The sequence below is a fragment of the Betta splendens genome, chromosome 9, assembly GCF_900634795.4.
Source record: "Betta splendens chromosome 9, fBetSpl5.4, whole genome shotgun sequence".
Lineage (NCBI taxonomy): Eukaryota > Metazoa > Chordata > Actinopteri > Anabantiformes > Osphronemidae > Betta > Betta splendens.
The window spans coordinates 1,344,199-1,360,588 of NC_040889.2; the positions used below are offsets into that span (position 1 = coordinate 1,344,199).

General features: G+C 45.5%; 2 protein-coding genes across 3 annotated transcripts; both read right to left on the reverse strand.

Annotated features, from left to right (window-relative positions):
• Positions 1–510: 510 nt before the first annotated feature.
• aldh1l2 (aldehyde dehydrogenase 1 family, member L2) lies at positions 511–10,304 on the reverse strand. 2 transcript variants are annotated; one of them, XM_041072035.2, is made up of 24 exons: positions 9,980–10,304; positions 8,816–8,960; positions 8,584–8,655; positions 8,110–8,344; positions 7,834–7,999; positions 7,654–7,755; positions 6,550–6,639; positions 6,290–6,424; positions 6,078–6,203; positions 5,866–5,957; positions 5,644–5,791; positions 5,429–5,548; positions 5,227–5,354; positions 4,999–5,149; positions 4,858–4,928; positions 4,678–4,783; positions 4,523–4,610; positions 4,339–4,432; positions 2,839–2,938; positions 2,659–2,757; positions 2,403–2,568; positions 1,919–2,024; positions 1,644–1,843; positions 511–1,569 (listed from the first exon to the last, which is right to left on the reverse strand). In XM_041072035.2, exons 1-24 carry the CDS (start codon positions 10,025–10,027, stop codon positions 1,514–1,516), a joined length of 2,844 nt encoding a protein of 947 aa, XP_040927969.1. In that variant the 5' UTR covers positions 10,028–10,304; the 3' UTR covers positions 511–1,513. The 2 variants fall into 2 exon arrangements, with proteins under 2 accessions (XP_040927969.1, XP_029020099.1); XM_029164266.3 differs by lacking the exon at positions 8,584–8,655.
• A 139-nt stretch (positions 10,305–10,443) lies between these two features.
• Positions 10,444–16,370, reverse strand: samm50l (sorting and assembly machinery component 50 homolog, like). Its single transcript, XM_029164269.3, has 15 exons — positions 15,812–16,370; positions 15,206–15,319; positions 14,726–14,827; positions 14,428–14,515; positions 14,147–14,253; positions 13,789–13,919; positions 13,524–13,611; positions 13,282–13,410; positions 13,112–13,183; positions 12,665–12,751; positions 12,399–12,469; positions 12,054–12,121; positions 11,696–11,842; positions 11,362–11,503; positions 10,444–11,250 (listed from the first exon to the last, which is right to left on the reverse strand). The coding sequence occupies exons 1-15, from the start codon at positions 15,830–15,832 to the stop codon at positions 11,205–11,207; spliced, it is 1,413 nt and encodes a 470-aa protein (XP_029020102.1). The 5' UTR covers positions 15,833–16,370; the 3' UTR covers positions 10,444–11,204.
• Positions 16,371–16,390: the final 20 nt, after the last annotated feature.

Genomic DNA, 16,390 nt, shown 5'->3' on the forward strand with positions numbered 1-16,390 from the left:
ATATATGTCTGCCTATAAAACATATACTGATGCAACTTGCTATTGCATATTTATATTCATATTTATTTAGCTACAGGCAAAATAGCTGCTGGTTCTGGTTGAAAAAGTCATTATGACGACAGAATCACAAGTATAACATGCCAATGCATTACTAAAATCACATAGAAGGTGAATTTAGAAACTTTGAAACTAAAGTCAACAGCCAGGAGGTAAATAGACCCTTTCACTGGAACAGCTGTAAAGCTCTGAACTGGCTATAATGGCTACAACAAAAGCCCAGACCTAATGCAGTGGTACATACGGGCATGGACTGAAAAAACAGATTAGCACTAAGAGGTCCAAGCCCCAACTAGCGACCAGGTCCCGGGTTAAGGCTCCGGCCCAGTTTCTTGCACATTTTGGAGTTAATTTTATCTTCTTCTTCTGCTTCTGCTGAAAGGCCTGTTCAGTAATACACCCATGACCATTGGTGTAGTTTTATTCTTTCAGAGTAACACACTGATGACGCTGCAAAATTCAACTGAACTTTATTCTCCGTAATGGGAAAAAGTTTGGCGAAGACAAGTAGCCCTTACTGTGGCTGACAATGAGAGTCAAATATAAAACTAGTCTTTAAAAACCTGCTCTTGTTAATAGGCTCATTTTGACACGTTTAAAATAGTGTTAGATCCGAAGCTACCTATTTACTTCTCTTGTGAGAACATATTTACAATAAACAGAAATTCAAATGGCTCATGGCAGCTTTACATGACACTGTGCTGAAGGAGTTCAAATGTGTATTTACTGAATTAAAACTTTTCACTTGCTGTGTTAAAAAAAAAACTCTGACACAAACATCCATTTCTCTCAATTACTGTACATTAATTTTGTTTTTTTTATGTGTGTGAACAAACTGCCAAATCTAAAATACATCAATGTCAATGAAAATTGTGTTTGTTTTATGTGAGTGTTGAATTTAATGCTTGTCCTTGAAAATAGTAGTGCAACAAAATAGTAAAGCCTTAAAAGGCCTTCATCCAGCAATGGACCTGGAAGTTTATTAGTGGACCTTCAGCTGAGGCTTTCAATTTGAATGGAAATTATAGATTCAACAGAAACCTGATGTGTCTTATTTCTGTGCTGACTTGCTTTTTGTTTTATATGCCACAGTTTCATATCCAGCCACTTAGGTCCTGTTTGAGGACATGAGCCTGTACGCACATCTTTATCCAATAATATCCTTGTTTTCTGTTACAGCGCACAAAGAGCAAACTAAGATGATTCACATTGATGTTAAATGGACTGTCTTGATCTAATTGATAATAGATTTCAGGTAGAATTTTGTGGCTGTGTTTTAAAGTAAAACTGAAATCATTCCAGTTCTGCAAAGCGGCTTCCACTTCAGGACCCTGATGCGTTTAACGCTGTCAAGATAAGTAGCTGAATCCTCAAAAAGAAGATAAGAAGCTGTGGTGTGGATGAAAAACTGCTCGTCCGGAGAAGCTGGATGTCTGACTGCAGTCACAGATGCTCCTCAGTACTCCACGGTCACAGCTTTGGTTTTGAGGTATTCCATGAGAGCATCCTCTCCTGAAAACCAATGAAAAAAAACAAGTGCTGTAACACTCAAAACAGAGCCTGTGCTCAAGATCGGCTTCACTCACCGAGGTCTTTGCCAAAGCCAGACTGTTTGAATCCTCCGAAGGGCGACGCCACGTCCGTCTTGTTGTAGGTGTTGACGAACACGGTCCCTGCCTCCAGCCGCTCGCTCACGTACATGGCCTTGTTGATGTCGCGGGTGAACACGCCCGACGCCAGGCCGTACTCCGTGTCATTGGCTCTCTGCAGCACGCTGTCCACGTCGCTGCGGTTCGGGAGGGAAAGTTCAGGGCCGTGCAGCTCCACAGAAACCTGCTCAACGTGTTTTTTTTTTACTTACCCATCTTTGAATTTTGACACCACCATGACAGGGCCGAAGGACTCCTCTTTGGCGATGAACATGTGGTCCTCCACATCAGTGAACACAGTGGGCTCCATGAAATAGCCTGAGGGAAATGAATAATGAGAAGGTTGAAGTGATGTGAGCAGTGGTGCACACAAAATGCAATAAAATAAAAACTAAATCTATAATGAAATCTAAAATGAAGTTAATCAGCCTTGAAGTGGCTTTAACGGCAGCAATAGTTATTTTATGTGATGAGCTCAAGGCTCTGAAGAAGCTGTAAAGGGTCAGCAGGTTGGTGGCGTAACTACGAGTTTGACCGTGAGGCGCTCTCTGAGGAAGCTAAAACTTTATGAGTTTTGCCTGGACAAAAAGCTTTTTGTCTTGTGTGTGTGTGTGTGTGTGTGTGTGTGTGTGTGTGTGTGTGTGTGTGTGTGTGTGTGTGTGTGTGTGTGTGTGTGTGTGTGTGTGTGTGTGTTACCTGGCCTGTCCACCTGTCTGCCTCCATACACCAGCGTGGCCCCCTCTTTCAGCCCGATGCCACAGTACTCCAGAAGCTTGTCGAGGTGGGCCTTGTGGTTCTGCGGGCCATGGTCTGTGGAGCGATCCAGAGGGTCTCCGATGTTCATCTTCTTTATCTCCTCCACCTTAGAGGAAAAGGCAGCAGGCAAGAACCATCTTATGCATCAGTTTTCCCCAATATTCACTGCTACAGTAGATGTCACTGAGTTGCTCACCACTCGGCGGATGAACTCATCGTGTATGCATTCCTCCACGAACAAACGTCCAGCAGCAATGCAGTTCTCACCCTTGTTGAAATAAACCGAGCTCATGCCCTGCAGAGCCCAGGAAACAAGATGCATTGTTAGACGTTGCTCCTCATTGCAGCCAGCTGTCCTGGGCCTGTGCTCTCCCACCATGCGGACGGCCTTGTCCATGTCGCAGTCAGCGAAGATGATGAGGGGCGACTTCCCTCCTAGCTCCAGGGAGACCTTCTTCAGATTACTGAGGGCGCAGCTGGGCCGGGAAAAACAAGCGGAGGTTGGTGAAAGATGACCGGAAAGGCAGCGAGAAGGGGGCGAGAAGGCAGCGAAAAGGCAGCGAGAGGACAGCGAAAAGGCAGCGAGAAGGCAGCGAGAAGGAAGCGAGAAGGCAGCGAGAGGACAGCGAAAAGGGTAGCGAGAAGGCAGCGAGAAGGCAGCGAGAGGACAGCGAGAAGGTAGCGAGAAGGCAGTGAGAGGACAGCGAGAAGGAAGCGAGAAGGTAGCGAGAAGGCAGCGAGAAGGCAGCGAGAAGGGGGCGAGAAGGAGGCGAGAAGTCAGCAAGAAGTCAGCAAGAAGTCAGCGAGAGGACAGCGAGAAGGAAGCGAGAAGGCAGCGAGAGGACAGCGAGAAGGTAGCGAGAAGACAGCGAGAAGTCAGCAAGAAGTCAGCAAGAAGTCAGCGAGAGGACAGCGAGAAGGAAGCGAGAAGGCAGCGAGAGGACAGCGAAAAGGCAGCGAGAAGGCAGCGAGAAGGAGGCGAGAAGGGGGCGAGAAGGAGGCGAGAAGTCAGCAAGAAGTCAGCGAGAGGACAGCGAGAAGGAAGCGAGAAGGCAGCGAGAGGACAGCGAGAAGGTAGCAAGAAGACAGCGAGAAGTAAGCGAGAGGACAGCGAGAAGGCAGCGAAAAGGAGGCGAGAAGGAAGCGAGAAGGCAGCGAGAAGGAAGCGAGAAGACAGCGAGAAGACAGCGAGAGGACAGCGAGAATGCAGCGAGAAAGAAGGCCAGAAGGAAGCGAGAAGGCAGCGAGAAGGAAGCCAGAAGGTAGCGAGAAGACAGCGAGAAGTCAGGGAGAGCACAGCGAGAAGGCAGCGAGAAGGAAGCGAGAAGGCGGCGAGAAGGCGGCGAGAAGACAGCGAGAAGGCAGCGAGAAGGAAGCGAGAGGACAGCGAGAAGTCAGCGACAGGACAGCGAGAAGGCAGCGATAAGGAAGCGAGAAGGAAGCAAGAAGGCAGAGAGAAGGAAGCGAGAAGGCGGCGAGAGGACAGCGAGAAGGCAGCAAGAAGGCAGCGAGAAGGAAGCGAGAAGGTAGCGAGAAGGCAGCGAGAAGGAGGCGAGAAGGCGGCGAGAAGGCAGCGAGAAGGCAGCGAGAAGGAAGCGAGAAGACAGTAAGAAGTCAGCGAGAGGACAGCGAGAAGGCAGCGAGAAGGAAGCGAGAAGACAGCGAGAATGCAGCGAGAAAGAAGGCCAGAAGGAAGCGAGAAGGCAGCGAGAAGGCAGCGAGAAGGCGGCGTGAAGGCAGAGAGACGACAGCGAGAAGGAAGCGAGAGGACAGCGAGAAGGAAGCCAGAAGGAAGCGAGAAGGCAGCGAGAAGGAAGCGAGAAGGCAGTGAGAAGGAAGCGAGAAGGCAGCGAGAAGGCAGCACGCTGGCGCTCACCTCTTCATGATCTGTTTGCCGATTGGCGTGGAGCCAGTGAAGCCCAGCTTGCGAATGTGCGGGTGGTCGGAGAGACGCTGCCCCACCATGCCACCTTCAGAGGGGGGGGGGGGGGGGGGGGGGGGGGGTGATCAGGACACCTGGGCTGATCATTTGCCTTTTACACAGCATTTGCTTTCATTACCTGACCCGGGTAAAATGTTGATGACCCCCTTTGGGATTCCAGCTCTCACGGAAAGCTCTGCAAACTTCAGTGCCGTGAGAGGAGTGACCTGAAGCACAAGCAGCCACAGCAGCGTTAGGGCTCAATAAGTGCACGCCGAGCACTGTGGCTCTCACCTGTGCGGGCTTCAGCACCAGCGTGTTTCCGGCTGCCAGGCAGGCGGCGCTCTTCCACGCCAGCATCATGAGTGGGTAGTTCCACGGGATGACGATGGCGCAAACACTGCGACAGAGAAAGCCACTGGGTCAAACCCGCGTGCGCCACGAGCACATGGAGGCTGCAGCCGGCAGCTTTACCCCAGAGGTTCCTTCTTCGTGAAGGTCAGGTTGCGGTTGGGTCTGGCCTGGTTGATGGGGATGGTCTTGCCCTGAAAACAGACAGAAAAGCGTGAGTAAAGTCTGTGGGTGAAAGGCAGCGCTCGTGTCACGTGAACCCACCTGAATCTTGTCACACCAGCCGGCGAAGTAACGGAAGGTCTGGATGGACATGCCCACGTGGGTCTTGAGCGCCAGCGTGTACACAGCACCTGAGTCCATGGACTCAATGGTGGCCAGCTCCTCCTGGTGTTCCTCCATCAGATCTGCAAGTCTGGAAAGGAGCGAGGCCGCAGATGTAACAGATGAACATCTTTGTGATGCTGGCGACAAAATAGCCGAGCTACTTACTTATAAAGCAAACTGCCCCTGTCTCTGGGGTTCATTCTGCCCCAGGGGCCGTTGTCGAACGCCTCCTTGGCGGCTGCCACAGCCCGGTCCACGTCCCCCACCGAGGCGTAGGAAACGTTACAGATCACCTGTGGGAGCGGTGAGACGTGAAGCGCGTTCCGTTCGTGTACTGATCGGGTGCACACGCGTACGCGTCACTCACTGATCCATCCGTTGGGTTGATGGTGGCGTAGGTTTTGCCATTGTCTGCATCCTCAAACTTGCCATTGATAAAACACTGGTGCGGCATCTTCACCGTCATGTTGTTCACTTCCTTGGTTGCCTGGATACAATGCAACATAACGGATATGATAAATATCTTACTTACATCAGACTAAGTCTGGGTGAACTGAGTTACAGGCTGCCACTCAGACTCACATAGCTGACAGTCAGCTCCTCCTCCTGATCCTCCCCCCTCAGCCTCTGGACAAACATCTGGATGAAGTCCTGAAAGGCGGTGGCCATGTACACGTCCTCATTCTGCAGATGCACACCTGCACACCTCTGTTTTATTTCCTCCACCAGCCTGGACACCAAACACAACCACATCACCAATAGTTGGTAGGTACTTTTGACCTTCTGAGCCTCTGGGGCCCTCACCTGACCACGTCCATGGAGGCAGCTCCAGACTTGAAGAAGTCTGTTGTGTCCTCAATAACAGGGACGTTGCTGAGGATACCCTTCCATATGTTCTGTGAATAATAAAAACATCCATTGTTATAAATAAATCACTGCTGTTTATAACATATCATACAGTTTTACACTGAGATCATTAACAGGATCCTGAAAGCAGTGGTCAGCAGTTTACTCGCCCTGATCTCCTCAGCCATCTTCTTCTCATCATCCGTCAGTTCCACGCTGGAGCTTTCTCCGGAGGAGAAGTATTTGGAAGCTGGAATCATCTTCCCATCTTCAAATTGCAGGTTCTTCACCAGGAGCTGTACATTTAGATTAAATTAGAGCGACATTAGGGGATCTCTGATTGTTTGTCTCACGGCACAAACATCACTACAGAGACACCCACAGCTTTCCCATCAGTGCCATAGAGGACGAGTCCGCTCTTGGTGACCAGGGCAGTTCGGGACGCGCCTTCGATCTCCAGGGGCTGACCAGCCGGCACGGACCCCCCGAACAGAGACGAGCTGTAGAGGGTCACAGCCTGAGGAGATGAATTACCAGTTCACAAAACCAGCACCAAATGGTATTAATACTGTATGTACATGCTCAATGTTCAGTCTTGTGCCTAGTGCTTTATGCTTTCAGGGAGACTTCAGGAAGACACACCTGACCGTTAATAACAGTCCAGGCACCGGGGACTTTGTCATGGCCGCGGATCCAGTTGTGTATGGCCTCAGCCGACTGGGCCAAGTCAATCTAGAAAACAGAAAAGAGGCGGAGTCTGTCATTCAAACATGTCACCCACGTTTCAGAGAGGGACGGGCACCAGCTGGCTGGACCTGGTCAAGCACCACTTGAGAAGCTAAGAAAAAGAGGCCAATGATAGCAGAATTAAACACACTGGGTGTGAGTGACAGATACAGTAGACCTCACTTTCCTACTCACATTACACGTATTACAGTGGTTGCACATTTGCATGAACAAAATAAACATTCCGACTGCTTTATGGCTTTTAGTGTTTAAGCGTTGAAAGAAATCAACTGTTCTGTTCATTTATCTTTCCTGATAACAAACGGTAGCAAAATAGGTATTTTTAGTTTATCTAAAACTTCAGCTTAGTCAAATATAGCATTTGATAAACTTAACTGCATTTGGTTTAACCCTGGGTGTCAATCCTTTTAAAAAACAGTACTTATGGCTTCTAACATTGCAGTGTCTTTTAACATTTACATGTGTTTCAAACATTTATAGGAGTGGTGTTTCTCTTCATTTGCCTTTTTTACTCTTTAATTAACCCACAACTGCCGATGGTCCGAATACTCAGAGCCTGAAGAATCCCACTATTAACTGATCATTTGATTGACAGTTGTCTGTTGTGCACAATCAAAAAAGCATTTTCAACGACCTGATGATACCTGTACGTTGTGCAGCTTTTCCAATATAATCCAGCATGTTGAAAAAACCTTTCTGTTTGGAACCTTAAACTATTTAGGACAGAACAACTAGAATGCTTTGACATGATTCTCCAGAAAGTAGATTTCTCTTTCTTTTAAAATGTATAGTATAAAACAGTCAACACATAAAACGTTATTCATGGAATTAATGATGATATGTGCAAAATGAGCAAAAAAGGTTTTTTGCATATGTGGCATTAGATAAAGCTGCCTAAATAGAAGACACCAGGTTACTTGGCTCAGCTCACCAATACCCACCTAAATGAATTAAAAAGATCACAGTACAAAATCGGGCCTGACTGCTCAGAACGCTCACCTTGGCATTGGACTTTTTCTGGATGCCTTCATAGCTGGCTCCTTCCTCTGACTGGGCAATTCGAGGGGCCTTTCCGTCAGCGATGAGCTGCACTGACTCCACCTGCACCACAGAATAGCGTGAATGTGAAAGTCGTACACTCAGAGGCTCACAGACATAGACCACATTGGATGTGGCTACCATGGCCTTGATGCCCTCTGGGAAGAGGAAGCGATTGTAGAGCGTGTCCACCGTATCGTTAGGTTCCACGGCACACTCCCTCTGCAGTAGGATCGGTCCAGTGTCCAGCCCATCGTCAGCCCAGAACACTGTAAACCCAGCCTTTTTATCACCGTGGATCAGAGTCCTGGTGATGCATAAACACAACAATAACAATAATTACAATAATGCAATACCACAAGAACTGTATTGTTTATATCTATGCCACACACATACAGTAGCTAAAGTAAATCTCACCAGTTGATGGCTGAGGCCCCTCTGTGCAGGGGCAGGATGGAGGGGTGGTAAATGATGGAGCCGTGCTTGGGGTGCTCAATGATGTTCATGGGGATGAACTGGGAGCAGAAAGGCATGACGTTGAGCTCGGCGCCCACCGATTTGTAGGTCTCGACCACCTCAGGGACGGGCTTCCCCTTGACCCGCCACCGCGGGAACTTGAACACCGGTGTGCCGTCTTTCTCTGCTGACATGGCTGTGATCAAGCAGGAGGATTTGTCAGTGCAGTTCAGAAGGTAGAGTTGATGAGTGACAGAAGAGTGGTGGCATCTATCTGTTATAGGTACAAGACATTTTTCATAACAAGACAAACATATACTGTAAATTCTCTTAGTAACATGACATGAGTAACATCAAATTATCTGATTGTGGGTTAAGAGGTTAAAAGCTAATGACAATGGTGATGATGGTGCTTCCTGTTGGCTAATGTTCTACCTGCAGCTGCATCCCTGGGCCATACCTCACCCCACAGACAGTGGAGACGTCTAACGCAGGATAAAGGCCTGCCTGTCCAAGAGCACTGAATACAGTCAGTATTCGTTTACCCCAGCCACAACACTGGCCTCTGATCAGCTGGAGAGCAGACTCAGCTTCATCACAGGCCAGTTGGGATTATGAGTCTGTTGGTATATGGTTGTGCCTCAGTCAAAGGGCAGAGTAAACTCACCCAAGGGGTCAGCCTTGCCATCCTTGTCAGGGACCGTGAACACACCCACCACCTTGTGACCGCTCTTTCTTAGGTTGCTGTAAACCTCCTGGCCAAACAAGCTCTGGCCAATTATGGCCAGTTTTAGCTTGTTCTGGTTATAAGTCTGTAATGAGAGTAAATCTGTTAGAATATAATCTGAAATGGGAAATATCAAATCAAAAGCGCATGCATTGACACTGTTTAATATAAAACGCTAGTTTTAAATTGTAAAACGTTTCTTCATATGTTTCAAAAGTTACCAGGCTTTTATTTGTCGTTCCAGTATTGTTCTATATATTTATATATTGTTCTATATATTTATATTTATATTCTTGTACAATGTCAATATAAAATCTAAATCCATAAATGCAATTTTAGAGTCAGATAGCTCATTTTTTCTATTTTGTAGTTTTTAGTCTTTAAGACATAACAAAAGAATTAAACTAGTGAATAAACAATAATCAATTAGATGGTGATCAATTTAGATTTACATACATTTTGGGCCTACACCTTTACTTAAAATGAAAATATTGGGATTCCAGCAGTTGAGGAGCCCACGGCCCATTTGCCGGGGTCTAAAATGATTAGGTTCGGCCCTGGACTGGTCATTAAAGTCAAACATGGCATGAAGCACAGCCGTCACTCACAGTTAAACCCCCACCCTCCGCCCGTCTGACTGTACTGGCACATGGGTGAAGGAGGGTGGTTTCAGGTTCCCGTGTCTAAAATAATGGATCTGCGCTCGTGATGCATTCAAACCCTTGATTCGGAGTCTGCAAATGAAAGCCGGTGAGGTTACTGGTGGCGGAGCGTGGGGCTGTCAGCCCTGCAGCCCAGCTAAGCCGCTGGCGGCGTCACCGTTACAGCGTGCTGATGCAACGCGTCCGGACCGTATACAGCAGAGGACGAGCGGAGAGCGGCGTAACGTGGCAAAGAGGCGCCGCTCCTCCATATCACCGTTACCGGGCTGTTTGACCGCCGCAACGAGCGAACGAGCGAACCCACTGCGAACCGCAGGCTCGGTTCTATTCATGTCAACACAACGTGGGTTCCAGTACCGTCACTATGACTGTTTGTAATCAATGCAGCGTAATAATGAATGCACTATTTATTTACTGGTGCGGCAAATGCAACGTCACTCACGGACGAGGTGGAGAATCTCCTACAGACTTGACTCGCTGTCCACAGCATGACGGCTGCACTTCAAATAATTCCGAATTCATGCAGTTAGTCCGAGGTGCTTCTGGCCACACACCTGCCTCTATGTGTGTGTGCGTGCGTGTGTGTTTGAATGGGGCAGGGCTCGCGATAGCGGTTTAGCCCTTCTATAGCGACAAGCACACGACGTGGAGCCTCGCAACTGTGCGTGCGCGCTCGCGTCGGGGTTACTTGATGCTTCCCCGCGCGGGCACGCGTGGGAATTGGTGCGTGTGTGCGGTGGGGGGATTAACAGGTTACTATAGCAACACAAACTAAAATGCAGCATTTTCCTCCTGTACATCTGTCATACACAGACATTTTATGTTCAAACAGATACAGTATTCGGCTCTGATACTTTTTCTCCTGGACAAAGGTTGGTTGGAAAAAGCATTTGTAGAGCGAGAAACTAGAGGAGCAGCTGTGATTTATTCATGAACAGACATCAAAAAGAAGATAAAGGTAAGAGCACTGCTGGTGGACGAAGCTCGGGCTCCCATCTCTGCCTCTGGTCACGGAGATGAACAGCAAGCTGCCGATCTGTCAACAATTGGGTTTAGCAAAGTGGTGATTCCACCCTGGCTTAAAGAGGCCCTGGCTTATCTCTGGTGATGTCCTTACTGTTACTGCAGTCATTCAACTTCACAGTGCAACTCAACCAAACTGGCCTGGAAACGTGACATTTGGACAAATTATTTACTGTGTGTGTCTGCAGCGTGTCACAGCGGGTAAAATCGCAACAAGATGACTTTGCAGACAATGTACCAATGCTGGGGATCCCAAACAAAGCGCGATGGGAATGTGACTCAAATTGAAAGCCAAGACATTATTATTATTATTATATAAATATATATGGCGTAAGATGCACTGTCATCATGGTGCATCGTTGCTCATTGTCCTAATTTGTAGATGTAGAGCAGCAGTACCGCATTGTTTTATATTCTATAATTATTAGAATATAAATATTGCAAAGATAACCCAGCAGCAGCACATAGTCTTTTAAAACTTTAACTTGTGCATATCAAACATTCGTAGGGGAGTGTTTATTCACGTTTCCCATGGTCAAAGGACACATGCTAGTGTTTCACACTCTACAACAAGTTAAGGGGGACACAGAACAAGACATTCTCCCTTTTCCGATGGAGGACTGGAGGGCAGTGAAGTGAAGAGTTTAGAGGAAGCGAATGCCTGCGCCAAACTGGACGCCGTCACATATCCTGTGACAGGAGAGAAAAATAACTCAAGGTTATGACTGTGTGGCTTGAATAAGGGGGAATTTAGGCAAAGTTGCAGAAACCTTACTGCAGCTCGTGCATGTTGAGTCCTACCTGTCCCCGCTCTGAACTCCCATGGGCACACAGTAGTTGAGCTCCAGCCTGGCGATGTTTCCCAGCCGCAGCACAATGCCTGCACCATACGACCAACGAATGCATTCGGCCAGCTTCTGAAGGTGAGCCCGGGGACCATCACCTACATGGTGAACACTCAGCATGTCACTACTCAAGTAGAACAACTGTAAACCTGGAAATTCAGATTCTCAACAAAGAATTCTCTAAATATTTATTAGCATACCTATACATGTCTACAGACAGTGAGTCAGACAGTAAGTCAAGATTTCATCTGAACAGCAGATTTACGTAGGAATACTTTAAGTGCACTCACCGTAGTTGAGGTTACAGAGGTTGCCAGCATTGAGAAAGAAATGGGTTCTGAAAAGGTCTCCGAACCCCCCCTTGCCTGGTCTGAAGGGCAATGGAGTGTAGAGGTGCAGACCACCTGCCCAGTATGCCTCTCCACCCAGATAGTCACCTGAAGCACACGACTTAGTCAAATTCTCTGAATAATTTAATACAATTAAAACGGACTATAAATCAAAAGTTAAATCTACTATTGTGCCTAAGGCCCAACTTAGAATCTCTCCCCAAGCTTTTGTCGAGCTGCTCAAGGTGCACTGATGTCTATATTGCATTTAATTTAGTGAATGTTTTCCACCATGGGTGGAAAAAAAAACAGGTTTCACCTTCACTTTGTGGTCCAATACTGTACATCCCAAATCCTCGTACACTGGTGGGACCTCCTAGGTAGAACCTTGGACAAAACACAATTATAAAAGCATTCACACAAAAGATGAGTTTTAAATCATTTTAGTTAATCAACAATACCAAATCAAATCAATAAAAAGAATAATTTATTTTCATTATTCTTAACATTATGTAAGATTAAATATTACATAAATATTATTTTGCCTCAGCTTAGAGGCAATGGTTTTGATACTTTATAACTTACTGGCTCTGATTGTTAGGCTTTCAATCTAACCAGGAATGTATCAAAGCCAGGTGACGGTTCTAGGATAACTGAACAGTACCTATCTGCGATGCAGCATGGTTGTCCTCCAATAGGATAAAGCATCCCACCCCACAGGGAGGCAGAAAAGACCTGAGAGCACAAAAACAGAAGAAGGCCCCAAATGTTGTACAGCAGGTAGGATATGGGTTAAATAAAAAAAATGAACTGCTTTAAATCTTACAGTGTCCACATAATTTGTTTATTTACGCAATATATTCAGGGTAAACACATCCAAACAATCTAACTGAAATTCAGGCCTGTGACCAGCTGTGAGTTCTGACTTACAGAGTCCCAGAAGAGTCGTCTGTTGAGTTGCAGCTCAAAATCTTCTTTCAGAAAGCTGGCGTCTCCTCCTGTGTAACCAGCCAGCTCCTGCAGGAACAACACACATTCCTGAGTTTCACACTGGACAAAACAGGATGTGCCCACACTTACTGTACCAAGTAACAGGTGAAATGCAGTACTGGAACATTTACACACTGGATTTAGATGCATGGGTAGTGTTAATTTCTAAGAGCACACAAAACATTACACGAGTGGCTTTCTGTTTCAAGTGCCTATTGTCAATTGGCCCTTTTGCTTTACTTGATGCTCATTTATCCTGATATTCAGCTCTCAAAAGCAATATGAGTCGATACAAGAAATGCTTCTGTGAACATTCTGTGTGACTGCTCTTTAACTGCTTATAAGCCACAGCTCAGTACTGTTGTGAAACATGTATGGAATGCTTACCTGATTGATCCGGAGTAAGGCACCTCTGCTGGGGAAAATAGCTGAATTCCTTGAATCAAGTGAGATGGTGTGCTGCGAAGCAGCAGGATAAAACATGTTTATATTTAAAAAAAGAAAAACAAAAAGTACATTAGAACAGTAAGTTGAAATATTTTCATGCATGTATGTACCGAGAGGGCTGACTTCAAAGAATGTCCACTCTCTTCTCGCACAGCAAAGGAAGCGCTGCGCGCCAGGCAGCCCAGCTCCCTCCAGACACCCTCCCACTTCAGAGTGTGGTTAGTTACCCCAAGAGGAAACTGCAGGACAAGATGGACTGTGGTTAACATTACTTACTCTTTCTTCTCATAATCTTATTGTGTTTTTCTGTGTACTCTGGAGTTAGAGATAGTTTTAAATACCTATTACTCACATTTAGTTCAGCGGACACACCCCTGTCAGTCTCTTTTAAGGAGCTCCATGGGAACTGACCAGTGACTTTGTAAAGGTTGAGAGTGAGGCTGAAACAGCAGACACCAACTGTTAATCTAGTGACTTAGGTTTTATATAAACTCTCAAATTGTCATGTGGGTCATCAAGTTGTCTATAAAACACAGTTTCCTGCATTTAAGAAAGATTTGATTGTTGCAGTGTATACAGTGTACACAGAGGCAGACTCTTATATGTTTCTGACACACTTGCGCTCAAAGTGTCCAGGCTGGGGCTTGAAAAATGACAGGCCGTATGATGTCTCCTTGGTTCCGTAGGAGAACTGGAAGGTGAGTTTCTCAGCTCGACCAAACATGTTAGGTAGCTTCAGACCCAGAACCTAGAAAACAGAGCACACATCGAAAACCGATAAATAAGAGCGTCTTCGGTCAATTAGGATGTCTAGTATAAGAAAAAATGTGGCTAATTTACACGAAAGAACCAGCTTTAATTAGGTGGTTCTAATACACAGGTCATAATTTTTGGTGATAATTTTTTTAACAAGATGATGTGAAAGAGATTACCAAAGAAATCCAGTATAAGGACACTAAAGGCTGCTTTTCTCACCATGCTTCCTTCATTGTTGCCGACCATAGTGTTGTAGCTTCCCGTCAGCCTCTTGACCTCTATCACTTCAAAAGTTACATCCAGACCGTTGGGCAGAGCATCTGCACCTGAACACATTGAAGCCGAGGTTAATACCTTTGTACCTGTGCTGCGGGTGTGGCTTCTGTTGCATACAAAACTTCCATTTCAAAAGTACCAGAAAACTCTGCAAATGCACTGACAGGCCTGTGAAGTAAACTAGTATTACATATCTAATGTAACTGAAATTACAGATCAGTTACCTTCTGATGTGTCGATAAGTACTTCCACGTCTTTGAAGATTCCCAGACGAAGCAGCCTCTGTCTGGCTAAGTGGGCTTTTTTCATCACCTGTAACCAAGACGAAGGTTGAACTTTACAATGTTCTAATGAATGTGCTTTGGTAGCTTAATGTGAACAATGATGACTAATCATCGCTGCTCAGGGATGTCCTAGTATATAACATCTCAACATGACTACAAAGGTAATCTGCAATACTTTTATTGCTTTTTTAAAAACTTTTATTATTTCTGAGCTTTCTGTGCTGTCCTGAATACATACGTCAATGAGGTTTTTGGCATGGAAAACATCAGAGATCTCATAGCCGAGCAGATCTTCTTTAGTTCTCCCAAGACCCTGGATGTTGACATGTTGTACAACCACCTGCAATTGCAGATTTGTTGTCACAGATCACAGATTACTTTCATGTGTGTTTATGTTGTAAAGTATGCATACAGTTGACAGAATTGATACCATTTGCAATTTTCACCTCCAGTAAACTTAACATTGCAAGAATATTTACTTGTTGGCAGTACTGCACCAGATTAGCCACAAACAGATCCTAGTGGATGAATATATCAACTTAAACAGACATCAAACATGTTAAATGCAGAAATGTACATTTTCTTGTAGTGCAGTTACTGCTGTTAAAAATTGTGACATCTGACTAATCAGTATAATTCCCATTTAACTCTTAAAGTAAAGGACAAATATCTTAAATGTGACTGTAACCATATTGAAGTACATATACTGTACACTCACATCTTTGTTTTCCAGGATTTCTTGCTTGGTATCTTGCTCCAGCTCTGGCGTCTCCACCAAGTCATCAGGGCTGACGCCCAGGTCCCGGCCTTGCATTGGGAGAGGATCCAAACTCTGCACGGGTAATAAGGAGCCTCATTAACATCACACTGCCTTCACTGTTTGATGCCAAAATACATAGTGCTGAAATAAAAATCTAGAAACTATAGCTTTGTATTCATTTTCTTATATCACTATTATAGCATTAATCCAAACACAAAAAACAGCACAGGTAGCAAAGGAAAGGTGGCAATAAGTGTCAAGTTTAAAATATTATGCACAATATTATGAATATAGGGTTCTTCTTTACATGTTGAACTAGTTGGCTAAACATCTAGGTTAGAATTGAACAATTCTGTCTTGCTTTAATTGAATTGTCTACATGCAGCGCGGAACACAAAGGCGGTGCACTATTGCTCAAAAATGAAAACGTGAGGATTATAGATGTATTGGCACGACTGAGCAATGAATTAGCTACCGTTAAGCTAAAATACTCTCAGGTGGGAGGAGAGGTCATGGTTAAAAATGAAAAGAAAGGCTGTCTGTCTGGTAAGAACTTGGGCTTACCTTGGCATGGACAGTCCCCATGGTGAACAAATGCCCCTGAAACCTTTTAATTTAGGCGTTTCCTGCTATGCTTGGTAAAGGTAAAAACTGAAAAATAACAACCAATACTTTTGTCAGTACCGAACCCCCTTCAAGGGAGACGCCATGACAGTTGGTGAGGTCTCGTGCTGCGTTCACGTAATCGTTACAATGCACCATAGAACACCGCGTAAACTGCGTGATTTCAGTTTTTCACTTCATCCCACCCCTTACCGATAAAATAAGGTTTATCTGTATATTCCACAAAATACAACGACAAGTACTTCTCACGTATATACGTTTTCAAACGAAATTTGCACATTAGAAGACATTGCTAATATAATAGCGCTAGGTAATGTGTGATCGTTACTGTCCTTTTGCATTAAAGCTATATAAGCGTGAAGTGGCACCATGACAAGCTACCCGGAACTAAACACAAACTCAGCGACTCAGTAATTTACGTTTTACATTTTATCAAATAAATGAGATGCAGTAACGTTGATATTTAATAGAAGATAAAGGCTAAAATCCTGCGACTTGCGAAGGCACCATCATGTCTCC